General features: G+C 40.1%; 1 protein-coding gene across 1 annotated transcript; it reads right to left on the reverse strand.

Annotated features, from left to right (window-relative positions):
- Positions 1-5,620: 5,620 nt before the first annotated feature.
- Positions 5,621-6,934, reverse strand: LOC129719842 (uncharacterized protein K02A2.6-like). The gene has a single exon (XM_055671251.1). It carries the CDS (start codon positions 6,932-6,934, stop codon positions 5,621-5,623), a length of 1,314 nt encoding a protein of 437 aa, XP_055527226.1.
- Positions 6,935-16,999: the final 10,065 nt, after the last annotated feature.

Genomic DNA, 16,999 nt, shown 5'->3' on the forward strand with positions numbered 1-16,999 from the left:
TGAATTAGAATTCTGCTATTGAATCCATTTACTTTACATGTTAAATCTTGGATACATTTGAGCTCTATTATCAGGTATTCAGATTTATCTGGATTACACCGGTCGTCAAAAGCGAAATAGGTTGCCGCTTGTTTATGCAGAAGTGCGTCAGAAGGCCGCAGAGTAATTGCTCACCAATCCTACGTTTGCTTACGGGAAAACTCATTTAAGTCCCGAAAAAGTTATCTTTGCTAGGGGCACCAAAACCTGTCTTTAACAAGTTTTATCCAGATTTTTACTACCAAAATTATTAAATATATTTGAGTACGTACCTTTTTATTGCTCCACTTTTGGATGAACGAAACATATCACAACAATAGTAGAGATTCAATGTAGTAGTACATAATTATGATAATATACTATTTTGATTACCATAATGCTATAAATGTTGATATTGAGCATAAATTACAAAATGTAAATTAACGTTAATGGCTAGGAGAATGATGGTAACGTTATAGGGTCACAACAATGACCGTCACCAAACGAATTTGGATATGAATTAAAATTTTTGTAATTATCTTAAGAGGTATAAGCTTTTCGCTCGAAAAAAATAAGGAGAGTTTGAATTTTTTGGGGTATATAGCATTGTTTGCATTTTTTATTCACAGGACTTTGCGTTCTACAAAACACTTACAAAATGTTTCATAAAACATTTCGTAAGAAGTGAATGAAATTTGATCAGTAGACCTTACTTTACCAGTCATCTCCAGCCCGAAGTTGTACCTTGTTTTTCGGTGAAGTCTTCTCCATTCAATTCGGTTCATGGCTACAGCTAGTCCATCATGTCGTCTGCGGAGACCCCTTAGGTCATCTCTCAGTAGACAGAACCACCTGATTCGCTCCGCGCTTAGTCGCTTCATTCCAGACGGGTCGTTATCGTGAACCATTCTCATCGGGCTGTCACCTGACATACTTAGCTCACCGTAGCCACCCGATTTTCACCCTTTGGTAGTTCTTCCAGCAGCTGCTGCAACACGTAATTTATCCATTTCTTCCACGATCCATCTTCCATCTGCAATCCACCGCAAATGATACGCAGAACTTGGAAGGGTGCGTTGGTCCTCCGCGAGCATGGTCTAAGTTTCCTGGCCATAGATGACTATCGATCTGAGCAGTGTTTTATAGTTGGTTAACTTCGTAAGGTAGCTCCTCCGAAGTCCAAAGTAGGCACGATTTCCTTACATAAAGTGTCGAATTTCTCTGCTAGTGTCAGCAGTCACCAGTGAGTCCAAGTACACGAACGCGTCTACTACCTCGATTTCATCACTGTTATTCTGAATTCGTGGTGGCTGGTTGACCCTGTCTTCTCTGGAACCACTTCCTCTCATGTGCATGTCTTCGACGCGTTTATAGCTATTCCAATTACCCCGACTTTAGCCTTCAGTCTCGTATACTTCTCCGGCGTCTTCTTAAGGGTCCGTGCTATGAGAATTTATATCATAGGCGAAGCCAAACAGCTGAACAAACCTCCTGAAAATCGTGCCACTCGCATCGATATCCGCCTTCGAGATTCGAAGGAACTCGAGAGTATCTCCGAAACTCAAACTACTCCCGATTCATCGTCGACTTGCCCAACCGTACGCCGATTGATAGTCGGTGGTGTGTGGGCACTTTATATTCACGATTCATTTCTGTAGGACCTGCCGTACCATGAATATTTTGTTCGTGGTGGCGCCGGCACCAATGAGTCGGGATTGTTACTGTCCTACGAAGGCAGAGAATCTGGGAACCTTGTAGGCGGTGTTCAGCAGGGTGATTGCATGGTAGTTGCAGCAATCTAGCTTGTTGCTGAGACACACGGTAACCTTCATTCACTCCTCCGATACTATCGCCTCCTCCTGAATCTCGGCAATTACCCAATGTAGCGCCTTAGCCAGTGCTTCACCCCCGTGTTTCAACAGCCGGTCGATCTCCTCGCTAACCTCCTGGAGGTCAGAGGTTGGAAATCTATCGTCATCCGCGCGTACATAGGGTTTGCAATCCCGGGAACGATTTCTCGGGAATTACCTTTTCCCGGGATTCCTGAGTCCCTCGGAGAATTTCGCAATATTTAATATAGTTCCCCACACAATAGTGCAATAAAACTAAATATCGTATCGTAAAGCGAAACTTATGTTGTCAAAGAATATAGCAGCTTTAAAATGGGCACTATACGAAGCAAATATTTGCTTGAAATGACGGCCGATATTTGCTGGCCGTGTACTAACAAATTATTTGCTCCAATTATTCGACAAAAATATTTGTTGTCTTGTTCAGTGAACGAAAAATTGACAATTTCAATAAACGAAAAACGTCCAATGTCGTTCTATGCTAGAAGGTTCACTACTGAGCGAATGGTTGCTCGATTTTTTTCTTCATTGATACAAATTTTCGAAATCTGTAGGTTGATGGAAAAATTTAAAATCCGTAAATCAATGCGACCAGAAATAAATAATTTAATAAAACTTAGTCAGTGTAACTTGGGTCGTGGCCGCAATTTCACATCAAAAATCATCTTCTCAGGTTGATTACGTAGGCATTCCAATGCTCTAGAACCAGTGGTGGGCATCGCTAACCGCAAATTTAGCGACGCTAATTGCTAAGCCGCTAATCGGAAAATTTAGCTCGATAATCGCTAAACGCTAAACGCTAATCCCACATTAGCGGAACTTTCGCTAATCGCTAACTTATTAATATGTAAATAGTCACATCGCTATATTTATTGCTCGTGTTTTGTATGTTTTGGACCACTTTGATCTTTTGTGGTAAAACAAACGAAAACAAATACTTTTTAGAGCTATTCATAATGAGAGGTTCACAAAACGATGTTCTGATACTTGATTTTGTAAAAACGAGGAATAACAAAAGTTATTGTCCTTGAATTAAAAAGAAATACTTCTAGGAATGTTTTCATAAAAACTCAATTATTATCTGAATCAAAAAAGTAGAACCAAAGTTGTCCTAATTTCAAGCGCATTGTAATTTACAAAAGTTCTTGGTGTCCCGAAAATTCATTCTAGGCCTTGAGCTTGTTCTTCAAAATGCTTCTGTGGCTTGTACGATATCTGGAACTCCATTCTAGAGTGAAAAGACTGATTTGCACTTGTGTCGTAAAGCGAGGAACTTTAGACAATTATAAAGGAAAGAATTGAACGAATTAAACGTTCATTTTTCGAAGCAACTTACGTACGCCATCAGCAATTCAGTTTTTTCTAATAGTTCCATCGTCGCTTCTCTACAAAGTTTAGCGAATTAGCGATTAGCGTTTCGAAGGTCAAATTTTTAGCGACGCTAACAGTTTCGCTAACCAGCTCAAAAATTAGCGATATCGCTAAACCGCTAACTGAATATTAGCGTCGCTAATTAGCGATTAGCGAATTAGCGGAATGGTGCCCACCACTGTCTAGAACTGACCTTTTTAGGGTCGTATTGAAGTGATTATTTAGTATTCTATCATTTCCTTTCGGTTTGTCTCGATCTTTTACAAAAACCCGCCAAGTGGCCAAATAACATTCTAGTTAAACAATCAAAATTCTTATACGGAATCCTGCTCTCTAATCAATGGTGATACCAATTCCAAAATGGTTTGAGGTATTTTTCTGTCAACAAAAACTAGATTTGCGGCAGTTTTTTTTTAAATAATTCGCATCGTGTAATGGGATAGCAAATATATTTGATAAAAAATGATAAAAAGGCTATGCTACCGTTTAAGCAAACAAAGCTTTAAGCAAATATTCGTTGTAGTGTAATAGTATAGCATACACTAGCCCGAAGATATATTAAGGTTAAAAAAAACAGTATCAAATAGCAAATATTTGCCTCGTTTAAGGCCTGCCTAACAATCAGCTAACTCTCCAACAAACTGAAAGTATTGGACAGTGGACACACCAGTTTCTATTGAAATGTAGCAAAAGCTGGAATCGGTGATTTAGAAGTATGTATTATAGAAATCGAACACTAGCGGTGATTCAGCGGACTTAAGTAGAGTTTTACAGAAGGAAAATACATTATTTAGGGTTAAAGGAAATTTTTAGCGGATCTGAAGCGATTGTTTGACGACTTGAAAACCCTGAAAGCCACTCTTCTGCAAATATTTGCAACACAAATCGATGCGAATTTGAATAAGTTTTATTTTTTGATTGATAATTAATAATGAAGTTGTAAACGATTTTTGAATACCTTTTATTATAAACTTTATTTGAAATTTAATTTCTGTTATGCAATTATTTCTCCATTCCCGGTTCCCGGGAATTCCCGGGAAATGAGATATTTCATTCCCGTTTCCCGGGAATATTGCAAACCCTACGCGTACACCATGGTTTACTGCCACTTCGTCGTCGTCCTATGAAACATCGCCACCAAAGTTATCGTCGTACCAATGACCTTACACTTTCGAACTTTGCTAGTCGGGATAGAATGTGTGGAAAACCGGAGTTCGAGAGGTTACCTTTTACCAGAGCTGCGGCACCACTAGCGAACCATCGATAGGATTTATAGTACTGGATAGGAAACGCCAACGTGTGATTGGGTCGCAGCCGATTAATGCGAGTATGTGCAAATTGAAAATTAAAAGCTGGTTCTTTAACTACAGCATCATCAATCTGCACTACCTACACTAAGAAAGACCCTACGATGACAAAGAAGCGTTGCGCTGCTTGAGCAGGTGTATGATAGCTGTCCGCAACAAGAGTTAAGGATCTTCATCGGTGATGCAGCCTTCCGTGGTATGGCCATAAGTACTTTTAGTACACGCAATGACATCTCCCAAGCCACCTAGAGATCACCCAGCCATTCAACACAACACGTGTCGAAGTCGCCCGCCGCACCCAAACATCAAGCAACTACGGGACGCTGACGTTGCAAAGGAGTACGCGCAGCAGATGGCAACAAGTGTGAGGTGATTGGTACGACAAACACTTTAGTGGCGATGTAGAAGAGGACGACGATGAAGTGCTACGATTTCGAAGTTGCGTGGATTAAGTTATTCATATACGATCCTGTCGCAGCCGTCACAGCGTAACGATCTGTAGTTTCTTGTACTGAGTTTCCAATCGTAGTTCTTATTTCGTCGCCTAGGTCCGTGTCAATTGTTCCGATCCGTATTAAGCAGAGCCTGACAAAGTCATTTTCAATTGACAATTATCAGGTTATAGTGACGCTTTGACCCGTCGCTTTCAATTGAAAAGCTTTTGTATCATTTTCGAGCACTTCGTGAGTCAAAGACACCCAGTCGGAGGCTCTTGCTTTGATTTTGACAACTGAAGGGCTTGAAATTGATACAAACCCAAGTCAGAATTCCATGGAACGAGAGTCGGACCATCGGACCTGTTTCTCTCAAAATTCATTCGGGTTGGACTAAATTTGCTCTGATTGTTTTACATGCTCTTTCTTTCGATTTTTTTACGCTTTTCAATTGAAAGCGGAGATTATCACTGTTATATTAAAAATATTAAATAAAAGTCCGAATTCAATCACGGTAACCATAAAAACCCGTTTCTTTATTCTTCCGTTTCCTCTACTACTTTTCTGGGGGCGCATCAATGCTTTTCCACGTTTATTGAATCTTACACATAACATTCTCCCCTTTCCCCGAACTGGTTCTTTACTCTGTGTCTTGATTTACATTAAAAACATAGTCTTCAAATCGTAGTGGCTTCTTAACCTGTCGTCTTGTCTTCACCGTAGTTGGTTCCTTGGTTTCCGTTGTTAGTTTATCGGCATCCTCAGCCCTTTGTACACGAGTTTGCGATGCGGGTGTCTCTCGGTCCTGTGCCAAGGGCGTACTCCACTCCAAAGTTTCTTCATCTTCCTCCTCCTCGTCTTGGATCGTTTCATCACACTCTGGAGACTGCAGCTTTTTAAGATGAGAGGAGTTACGTTGATATCTCTGTCCTGTAGGTGTTTCGACTAGTACAGAGTTTCCCTTCTTCTGTAATACTCGTGCTGGCTCCGAGTGGAAAGCTGCTGCCAACTTATTGGCTGGCTTTAGGTTTTTCATAAGCACTTTATCACCAATACTCAGGTGCGACTCCTTGGTTCCTTTCGCTGCATCGTAATGGACTTTGGAATTGAACTTATAAATTTTGTCATTATCTCTTAATTCTGAATCCAAACCCTGATTCGATTGAGCGAACTGTGGAATCCAGTCGCGAAACTTACGCCCAAACAGAATCTCGGCTGGTGAAAAACCTGTTCCTGGATGGCGTGTCAATGCATATACATAATTGTACTCATCTAGGTCTTTTTTCCAATCCGATCCATTGAGCTCTGCAATTCGTAGAACCTTGAGGATACTTCGATTTTGGCGCTTTATCTCGCCATTGGCCTGCGGCCAGTATGGCGTTGTGTGACCCAACGTTACTCCAAATTCTCCACAAAATTCCTCCATTTCTTTGCTGGAAAAGTTTCGAGCGTTATCTGTTATCATCATGTTCGGAATTCCTAGTTTCATGAATAGGGGACGCAACCTAGCAATAATATCTAAGGTTATAGTTTGCCGTAATATTTCGATGACTCTATAGCGGCTGTAGGGGTCAATGATTACTAATAATGATTCTCCAGAAGGTAAAGGTCCAAGCATATCGAGATGCAGAACATCCCAAGGCTTTTGGGGCAATTCTCTAATTGCCATTGGCTCTGGCGGAGATGCTTTCCCAACTATTTGACAATCCAAGCAACTTCTTACAGCTTTATCTACGTCCCTATCCATTGATGGCCACCATACTTTTGATCTTAAACGTTGCTTCGACCGCTCGATTCCTGGATGTCCAATATGAGCTAAACGAAGCACTCGCTTTTGATGGTTAGAAGGCACAATCAAACGCTCTCCTCGTAGTATCACTCCCTGGCAACAGTACAACTCATCTTTAAACGGGGTAAACTTTCTAACTGTGTCGCTCCAACGACCGGTGTTCATGGCTTCCTTCACTTCTGTAAGCGTTGGGTCCTTCGCTGTAGATTAAGAGATCTCTTCGATGGTCAAGGCTGTAGGCTTTGCACTTTCCATAATAGCTAATATGGATGCTTCTCCAACGCAGTCGTATGAAGTGCAGTGTTTGAAGTGTGAATTTTGGGCAAAAATCAAAGAACGGAAGAAGCCTGCATGGCCCACCTTTCGATCCGCGGACAAGAAACGTGCCCTGGACCAAAGATCACTTTAAGCGGCTCATGATCTGTTAACAGCAAAAACTCCATTCCTCTAAGGTAAATCTGCAGTCGTTCTGTGGCCCACACCAATGCCAAAGCCTCCTTCTCGTTTTGTGCGTATGACTTCTCAGCATTCGAAAGTCCCTTACTTATGTAGCAGATAACCCTTTTCACGCCTTCTTTTTCCTGTAGTAGCACAGCTCCCAAGCCTGTTGGACTAGCGTCGGCAATCAATATTGTTTGATCGTTCGGTGAATAGTATCCTAGAGCCGTCGGGTTCACCAATACATCCTTGATCTTTTTAAATGCTTCACTGTGTTCTGTTCCCCAGTGAAACTTACAATTTTTACGCAGTAGCTCACGAAGTTAAGTGGTTAAGGTTGACAGGTTCGGTATAAACCTTCCGAGGTAAGTGATAGTCCCTAGAAAGCTTCGAACTTCTTCGGTAGTCGCTGGTTCTCTCAGTCTCTTAATTGCATCCACTTTGTCCCAAGCTGGCTTGATTCCGCTGTCAGAAAGGATATGTCCCATAAACACTACTTCTGATTTTCCTATTTCACATTTTTCCACATTGATGGAAAGCCTTGTTTAGATCAATTTTTGAAAACCATTTGCAATTGTGCAAATGGGGCACAATATCCTCAAAGGTTGGTAGTGGATAGTGTTGTGGTATTATTGCTTTATTCGCGGCTCTCATGTCCACGCATAATCGAACACTCGATGGATTACCAGCTTTTGGACTGACAACCAGGCGAGATATCCACGGTGAATCTCTCGGAGCTGATTCGATAATATCTTGTTCGAGCAGAAGGTCAATCTCCTTTTGCACCTTCTCCTGAAGTGGAATCGGTACGAAACATTTCGTATGTTGAACTCACCTCCCTGACACGTTCGTAGCCTGTATTTGTGTGTACGAGGGAATGAAATGGCATGTTGCACTGCTGTGCTTCACTTTGCTATAAACAGCGACATCGATAGATTAGGCAACACTGAACGGGAGTGAAGAGCACGTCAGATGTCTTCCCTTTGCGGCCATTGTTGGAGGGGTTCGTCATAATGGGGGTACTGTCAAACTATAGGTAATGGGATTACGGTGTCAGGGAGGTGGTTGAACTGGCTTCACCGTATCATCAATTTGAAGTGAAACACGACTCAGTAGACTTACTCCTTTGTCTTTTACAACAAACACCTCCGCCACGACATTGCAATGTTTGGTTGCGATGTTCGCTGTAAATTCGCCGATGACTTGCAAATTCTTGTTTCCGTACGCTTTCAAATTTCGATTGGAGCCTTTCATTTGAGAAAGAATGTTGATTTTCTGCTTTTTCAAAAATGTCCAGGTTTTATTGTCAATCACGTTAACTCCAGCCCCTGAATCCACGACCCACTTTATTTTCACGCCACCCACGCTGCAAATTACTTTTTCTTCTTGAATATCATTCGTATTTGCTGCAAAAACATATTTAACATCATTTGGTAATTCTGAAGTTTCACTGATACTATCATCCGATTGATAAACACTTTCATCTTCACCTGATGCCTCCTCTCCAACTTTACGAATACGGTGATACTTTTGCTTTTTTCGATTATCATCACGTTCCTTCGTCTTGCAGCACCGCCTAAAATGCCCCTTCAACCCGCACTTCTCGCATTTCTTGTCTTTGGCTGGACAACAATCATCATTGGCATAATGCCCCACTCTCCCACAACGGAAACATTCGTTTTTGGAAGTTGTCACCTTGTTGATATCCGATGACTGCTGATGACTGCTGCAATTGTCGTCGTACATTTTCGATTGTCTCGAGAGAACGTCCTTCTTTGATAATTTCCTCCAAGGTCATACCTGGTTTCGTCAATATTATAGCTCGAAGTTCATCCGACGAACCTTTTTCAAAGATTTGTTCTTTGATGTTTTCATGCAGCCAATCACCATATTCGCATAAGTTCCCTTGTCTTTCAAGCGCAGTACAAATTTCGAAATTTTCTCATCGGGTCCTTGTTGCAAATTCCGAAAGATGTGGCGTTCTTGTGGCAAGCATTTCATTGGAAGGAAGTGCTCATCCAGCACACGAAGAGCCTTTGTATAAGGGTTCGATTCAGCAGGCACTTGTTGTCCTTCTCCCACCAAACTGTCATAGATATCTTGAACATTTTCACCAGCATAATGCAGCAGATATGCTTTTTTTCTCGAAGCAAGGGCAACATTATTAACCTCCAAAAATACTTCGAAGTTACGCTTCCACTTTTTCCATCTCGAACTGACATTAGTCGTATCCTCTGGATCAAACGGTAGTACTCCCGTTCCTGTATTCATGATAAACTTGATTCTATAGTAACTTTTCACTAAAAGCGGCTTTTCTGCTTTGTACTATGCTTTCCACAAGGTTATAATTCTAACCAGAACTGTTTATTTTGTAACTTGTCTGTTTACCGCAAAATACTGCGATTTTCGACCACGAATTTAATCAATACAAAAACCACTTGGCATTAACGGTATCCGATCCTCGATCACCAATGCTATATTTGAAATATTAAATAAAAGTCCGAATTCAAACACGGTAACCATAAAAACCCGTTTCTTCATTCTTCCGTTTCCTCTACTACTTTTCTGGGGGCGCATCAATGCTTTTTCACGTTTATTGAATCTTACACATAACAATCACCATCATTCTCACATGACGATTCTCAATTGAAAATGCTAATGAGCGCTGACGGAGACAGAAGGCTTCCATAGAGTACTTCACGCAACTATATGGAGGAATTATTGATCGGAACTTGCGTAACGTATTTATTGGATGCCATTGCCGTTCTAACTACGGCTTGCGGTATTAGCAAACTACCATCAAACAACGCGATGCTGTGCTAATTTCAATTGAGACGCTGAAGGAAAGGAAAGAGTCTCTCTTTCCGTCACTCTCTCCGTCGATTGAAATAGTCTCTCTCTCCGTCACTCTCTCCGTCGATTGAAATAGTCATTCCGAGAGGAATCAAGTGAAAATGAAACTGTTCGAATCGAAATGACAGCGCGAGTATATCAGTTTCATTGTTTTGTTTCGAAAATGTAGAGCCCTGGTATTAAGTTCTTAGATATTTGTTACGTGTTGTTTTGTGGGGCGACTTTTTGAGCCTTCCCCAACCTCCTGTCTCACCGGAGGATCATCGTGTCGATTCTGTTTGAAGCCCCGCTCTTAACATGGAGATCAGACGCTGTTTGAAGCTGCACCATTTTGATGGACAGTCACCCGATGATCTCGTCGAACCTTCTCACTTAGCTATTGTCGGAAGACGACATTACCCAGACAACGCCAACCAGTTGTGTCCATGACTCAGCTGGACAGGACAGCCGTTCATTGTATTCGTATGACTCGTGGAAACGTGAGTTGAGGCTTGTCAGGGCTGGAGGTAAGTTTGACGCTCCTTCCAGGTTGCTAGCTCGCCATTAAAAGTCTAATTTTACTATTCATACATTCTTTTTTTTTTGTGGTCCCCATGGCTCTGTGGTTAGCGATGTCGGTCGGCTAGCTCTTCCATACGGTTGTAATATCGGGTTCGATTCCTGATCGAGTCAAGGAACTTTTCGGGCTGGAAATTTTCTCGACTCAGCACTGGGGCACGGTGTATCGGTGTATCGAGACCGCTATTAGCCCCAAGGGGCGATAAAAAAACATTCTTTTTTAAGGGGAATGTTTGTTTTTTTTTTTTTTTTTCATTTATACTAAATGACACTTTTCATTTATACTAAATGACACTAGTTTATGCACTTTTAAGTATTTAGACATTTTTGGATATATCATTTTCAAGGGCCGTTTTACCCCACTTAACCTCAATGAAAAATATTAAAATTTTGCAAAACTTTCTACCTTGAATAGACAAACAAATGCTGAAAATTTGAGCCCAATCTGTGAACATCAAAACAACGTCCCTCAGAAAGGCGGTTGCGGCTCTCGTGAACTGGCTCTTAATATTTTTGCATTGCAGTAACTTTTTTCAAAGGAGACGCATGGTGGTTATCGTGAACATAGAAGTTTTTAAAAAAAATCAAATTCAAAATAAAAAAACATATCTCCGTAAAATTTGATATTTTATGCAAAACATCTTGAGGAATCCAACAAAAATAAACGATTTAGTCTCCTGGTCTGAAACCTTCTGAAACGGCAAGAACCGGTTTGTATAATAATTTTCAAATAGTTATAGTACAGTGTTGAGAAGTCACCATTTGTGATTTGACACACATACTCATTATTGACCAATATTGATCATAAACACTTAAGCTACTAACAAACGCCCCTTATTTAAAAAAGAATAGTTATTGTTGTAGTAAAGTTTGATTTTTTTTTTCTTAAAATGTCGAAAGATTCATAATCGGTTAAACGGTTCGAAAGTTACAAATTTCAAATTTTCAACGCATCAAAAGCACGTGTAACCATTATCGCAACAGTTTTATACGTTACATTTAACTTTGTCATTTAACACCGTTCTTACAATATTCCATCGTATGTTCCAGCATGCAATAAAACATCCAAACGATTTATTACTTTTATAGCCACTGCATTCATTAATTATTTGCTTCCTCGAGGATAGTCTGCATTCTTTTTCCATAAATATTTTTACTCCATCCTATGAGAAATAGACAAAGCTGGATAGCGACGAAATGCGCGATGATAAAACAAATCGCAGCCAACTATCTAGCGATATACAACCGCGCATCGGGCCAACATAACCAGCCAGAGGGCCGAAGAGGTGCATTGCCGATTGAGAGACGTGGAAAGAAAGGCCGAAAAAGATTTCATGGTCAACTCTCTATAAAGATGTTCGTTGTTTGTATTTTATTTATGTTTTGCGGTCCACGATCCACCGGCTAGCTGGGCTAGCATTGTGCGTTTGGAGTGCTTTAAAACTTTACGACATCAATTCCGTGATGAGTTGGCAGCAGCGGCAATAGCAGCAGGGGGTCAAGCCCTTTTGCGCCAATTGATGTTGTAGATCAATCTCTTCATATTCAAAACGCGAGAATACCGTTGCTGTCGAGACCCCCATTACCGTGAGGCGCGATGCGGTCAGTTGGAATTGTGATTTTTTTTTTCGTTTTTTGTCATTTTACTGAATTGTCTCGCCAGAGTCAGAATTCTATTCCCAGAGGCAAAAGGTGCCAAATTTAAACAAACGAAGTTTTGTCTCCGTGGGTTCATTCGTCAACCCAGCCCTCGGTTGTTTTATTTGAGTAATTTTGGGTAAATATTGAATTTTCCCATGTTTACTCTTGGTGTGCGTCTCGCGTTTTATTGCTTTATTTGATGAACTTTATTTTAGCTGGAATTTGTCAAAAGCTCTACACCGTTCAGCCTTTTCGCTGTTGTGACGATCTATGGATGATTTTTCAAGGTTTCGGTTAATATTTAGCAGAGAAACGCGAACTGACCATTTTGTCACAAACAAATGTCTCTTGATTTACCAAGTAAGCAATACATACGTGACTCCATTTGGTCATTTAAAGAACTGTTCGAAAGCCGACTGGATACGTACCACAGCAACGGGTTAAATAATTGTTTCGATGTTACCATATCAAATTTGGCAGCTAAACAATTCTTGAACAACAAACATATAGCAAAAATGTTTAGTTTTTAATTTTAGAAATTACTTGTGAACCGCCCTCAATCGCCTATTTCTTCATTTTAGAATAACTGATTCCTTTAATCACAGAAACTTGTGAATATATTGGATTATCGGCAAATCGTAAAATTAAATGATAACATTTCGATCGCATCAAAAACTGCTAAATCAGTAAACCGAAATTACACACCAAATTTTCATTGCTGAGTTTTTGGTGTGCTGTGTTTCCAGCAATCTGTTCAGCAAAATGAAATTTGCTGATTATTCAGTAATGCTCAATTGCATAAATGTGACAGATCGCTTGCTGCATGTTCAGTAAAACAAAATACAACTTGCTGGTTGTCAGCTATGACAATTTGCTGTATTCAGCAAAGCATAAATCAATTTACTGGTTAACCAGTTAGTTCAAGGGAACCATGTTTCCCTCAGGCACCAGCTTCCATCCGCCCATCGGATCATAGCCAAATTACTGTTGAACTAGAGATGTACGATTATCATTTCAACCTTTAAGTTCATCTAGCCCAACAGTGACTTAGCTATGGTCCCATATCCGCTATCAGGAGCTTAGCGATGATCCCGTACCAGCTGCACAGCGATTTGGCGCGTTTTACTAATGTCAGCTTGACGTAAAATATTTTGACATATCAATTTTTTCGCTGGATTCCAGCAAACATTCATTTTCTGTTTTCTGTTCAGCAAATAGATTTGCTGTATTTTCGCGAATCACTGAATCGATTACTGATTTTCAGTAAATTTATCGATGAAATACTGGTTTACAGCAAAAATAAAATTACTGAACGAAATTCAGTAAATTTTAGAACTGAATTACAGTAAACCTTTGAAAAAAATGCTGTGATTCAGTAAACAAGTGATTTGCTGAACCATAAAGAGAAATTATGGTGCGTATAATTAGATAGTCACTTCAGCCGCTGTTGATTTAACGACCACAAATAAAAATCACCATTGCAGGGTAGAGACTAGTCAATTATTAGAATCAGAGCAATTGCCTTCATAGCAAACACTGTAGCCGGCAATCACCTTCGTGGGAGGAGAAGTGACATAATCGTAACAACAAAACTAGAGTGCGCAGAGCAGGATGCATACAGCGGCTTCATAAGGTTGAGGTCATAAATCATATAAAACTGCAATCATTTTGATCAACCTACATTCACGGATAATGCTGCAGCCGCGGTATTTTTCAAGGCAAAGAAGGCGAGAACATAAAAAGAACTGCAAACCAAGATATGACTGTATCGTCATCATCATCAACAACAACAGCAGTAACGAATATAAAAATACGACTCCACGCCTCGGAAGAAGATATTTACATACATTTGTATGTATGTTTGCAGAAGCCATGGCAGGAGCCAACAGGAGAGGCAAAATAAATAAACGTATCCAAAAGCTCGGCAATAGGGAACTTACACACACGCGCGCCGACAAAAGTCGTGAATTAAATTAACTTCATTCAGTGAAAATTACAGTGCAGTTCAACTTTCCATAGGTCGTTAGTATTGCAGGGCAGTAATACTTTTTATTTATAGTTCTAAAAATCGCACGTTTCATGAATCATACAACTATACTTTATAATTATCACAAATTCATGTCTAGCTAATTCAGTCATTGCAAACCGAAAATCATTTCGTGCCTTTTCTGTATCTGAATACTTCTTCCTGCAGATGTATAGCACTAATTTTTCAACAGCTGCGTCAGTGACCTGTGGCAGGCCCCAGACAACGCGGAAGACGGTTTGTTGATCCGGTTGAATTAACATAGAAAGTTGGCGCAAACGAAAATGGTCAATTATACGGTCAAGGTCATTTTATTTGATAAAGATATGTATCACTGTACGCTCATATGTGTTCGAACAGTGGGGAGCACTGTGAAGCGCGAATAAACCGAAATACAGTAGGTACAGGAATTTTGTTGGTTTGTTGTCCAGTAGTTTTTTATTTTTTTAAGCCGGTTGTAACATGCGGAAATGAAACAATAAAATTCCAATAATAACAATATTAACTTCATTAAAAGCGAAGCCTAGGTGTGCTACATTGCCAAAACTTATTTAATTGTTCGTGAAAAGCAGACATTAAATTTTTAATGTACGGAATAATTGCGAGACTACCGCTGGTATCGCTGACACTAACAGTAAGGGTCTGAACATACGATAACTAACTTTTAAGACCATCATCGTACCCCGAGGTCAACCAGGACTCGCTACAGCTTTCAATGCAATAACTATATTTATTCTATCATTTAATTCAAATTCTTTGCGTTAAGTTCGCTACGTTCTCTTGTTATATGAAAATGTATTTTTACCGCGCATAAAATTTCTACAATTATTCAAACGATGTTTTGATAAAATTTGTATTCGACTTTATGTAGTTTGAAATCAAGCAATGAAACACATTTTCAAATTGAGCCATACTATACCCACTGTGCATTGATATGACACTAGCATACAAATAATAAGCGGTTATTGAAATACTCGTACAGTTGCACTTACTGCACAAACCACTTACACATGAGTTGAGACGAATGTCGCTGAGCCCCGTGAATGGTCGATGATGATGGCGAAAAATTGGCTGAAAAATTTTTTTTTGGAATATTCTAAATTCTTTTGTTGACGTTGGACTATCGTCTATCTGAAAGTTAGGCGCCGGAATTTCTAAATCTGATTATTCGAGCATGGAAAAAAAGGTCAAGGTTGGGGCGCTTCTATATAATTTTTTATCAGATTATCGATTTTTTGGCATCAACTGATGAGAAATTTATTTACGGTTGAGTTTTTGTAACAGAAACAATCAATTGATTGCGACACGCTATTGCAAAAATTGGTAAATAACACGGTAGACAATCCTTCACACTGAGAAACCAATCACTACCTTTCATCTCCAGCACAGCCGACACTAACATATAGAGCTGATCGGACTTTGTATACGATTTGTTGTTGTTGTTTTTGCTTTACTCGACCTGGTGCATACGCCACGCCGGAAATGTGACTCTCAGTAGTCACGTATAAAAGCTCCAGTTTGCATAGATTAGATCTTCATTGTAGTATAACTGGAAACTAGCTCGACCCGCAGCCGGCAGAGCAACAGCTGATTTAGCGCAGCAAAACTGAGCAGCCGACACATTCGATCGCGCTGTTCCACAGCAAACGAAACAACCGGCGAACTGCGCAGCATTGCTGAATAAGTCCGGACATATTAGTAATATTGTCCGGATCCGTCGCGTCGCATTTGCTTTCAGCGGTAGCGTTCGTTATTATCTTGTTTGCTTGCTTGCAGTATGTATGTATGTATGTATGTAAATCGCTCTAAATCATAATTGAAGATGCTTATATATTTTTCTGTCACTCGTCAAAACCTTGACAGCGATAACAACTACGCAAAAAAAGTGTTTGATTTAGCTCTTGCTTTTCTTGGCGTTCATTTCTCAACCGCTGCAAGCTCAGCTATCGAAATTATTCTACTTCTTTTACCGTTCTTTTGTTTACATTTTTTTTTATTTCGCGACCCACACATGTCAAGTTTACTTCACCGTTGTCACGTATAAAGGTTCCAGTTTAGTCTCCACTGTATAACCAATTACTGCTGTGAGAGGACGGTTGACTTCTACTGGAAACTGACTCGACCGCTACCGGCAGAGCAGCAGCTGATTCAAGCGCAGCAAGGCTGAGCAGGAGACTTATTCGAACGTTCCACAACAGATGGACTAGCTGGCAAACTGCACAGCATTACTGAACATGTCCGGACATGTTAGTAATAGGGATGGGAAATATCGACTAACATGACTATTAATAATTGTCGATAAATTCCCTAATACTATCGATAACTATCGATAATTATCCATAGTTTGACAGCTAGAACCAGATGAAGAAAAACAACAAAGTGTTGCTTCCGTTGTGGACAGGAACAATATTTAAAAGTTTATTCGCACACATAATTCGCACTTCTGCGAAATCTCGTCGTTGTCCGTACGAGTTAGAGTAAGCGAAAATGATTATCTCTCAATTTTCTAACAATTTTAAAGAGGATTTCGTGGGACAGCGAACAAACATCGAAGTCTCTTTCAACAATGGCAAGGCCAATTTATTTTTTTCAGCTCTGGCATCGTTGGGGAGTATGAATCCCAATGCGAGGGAAATATCAACAACTATCGATAACGCTGAAAGCTTAACGATTCTATCGAAAGCCGGCAACTATAGATAGGTTTCCCAGTAGTT

This window comes from Wyeomyia smithii, chromosome 2 (genome assembly GCF_029784165.1).
Source record: "Wyeomyia smithii strain HCP4-BCI-WySm-NY-G18 chromosome 2, ASM2978416v1, whole genome shotgun sequence".
In the NCBI taxonomy this organism is placed as follows: Eukaryota; Metazoa; Arthropoda; class Insecta; order Diptera; family Culicidae; genus Wyeomyia; species Wyeomyia smithii.

Coding starts and splice junctions, on each gene's coding strand:
- LOC129719842 (XM_055671251.1), bottom strand. CDS start 6,934: ATGAACACCGGTCGTTGGAGCGACACAGTTAGAAAGTTTACCCCGTTT.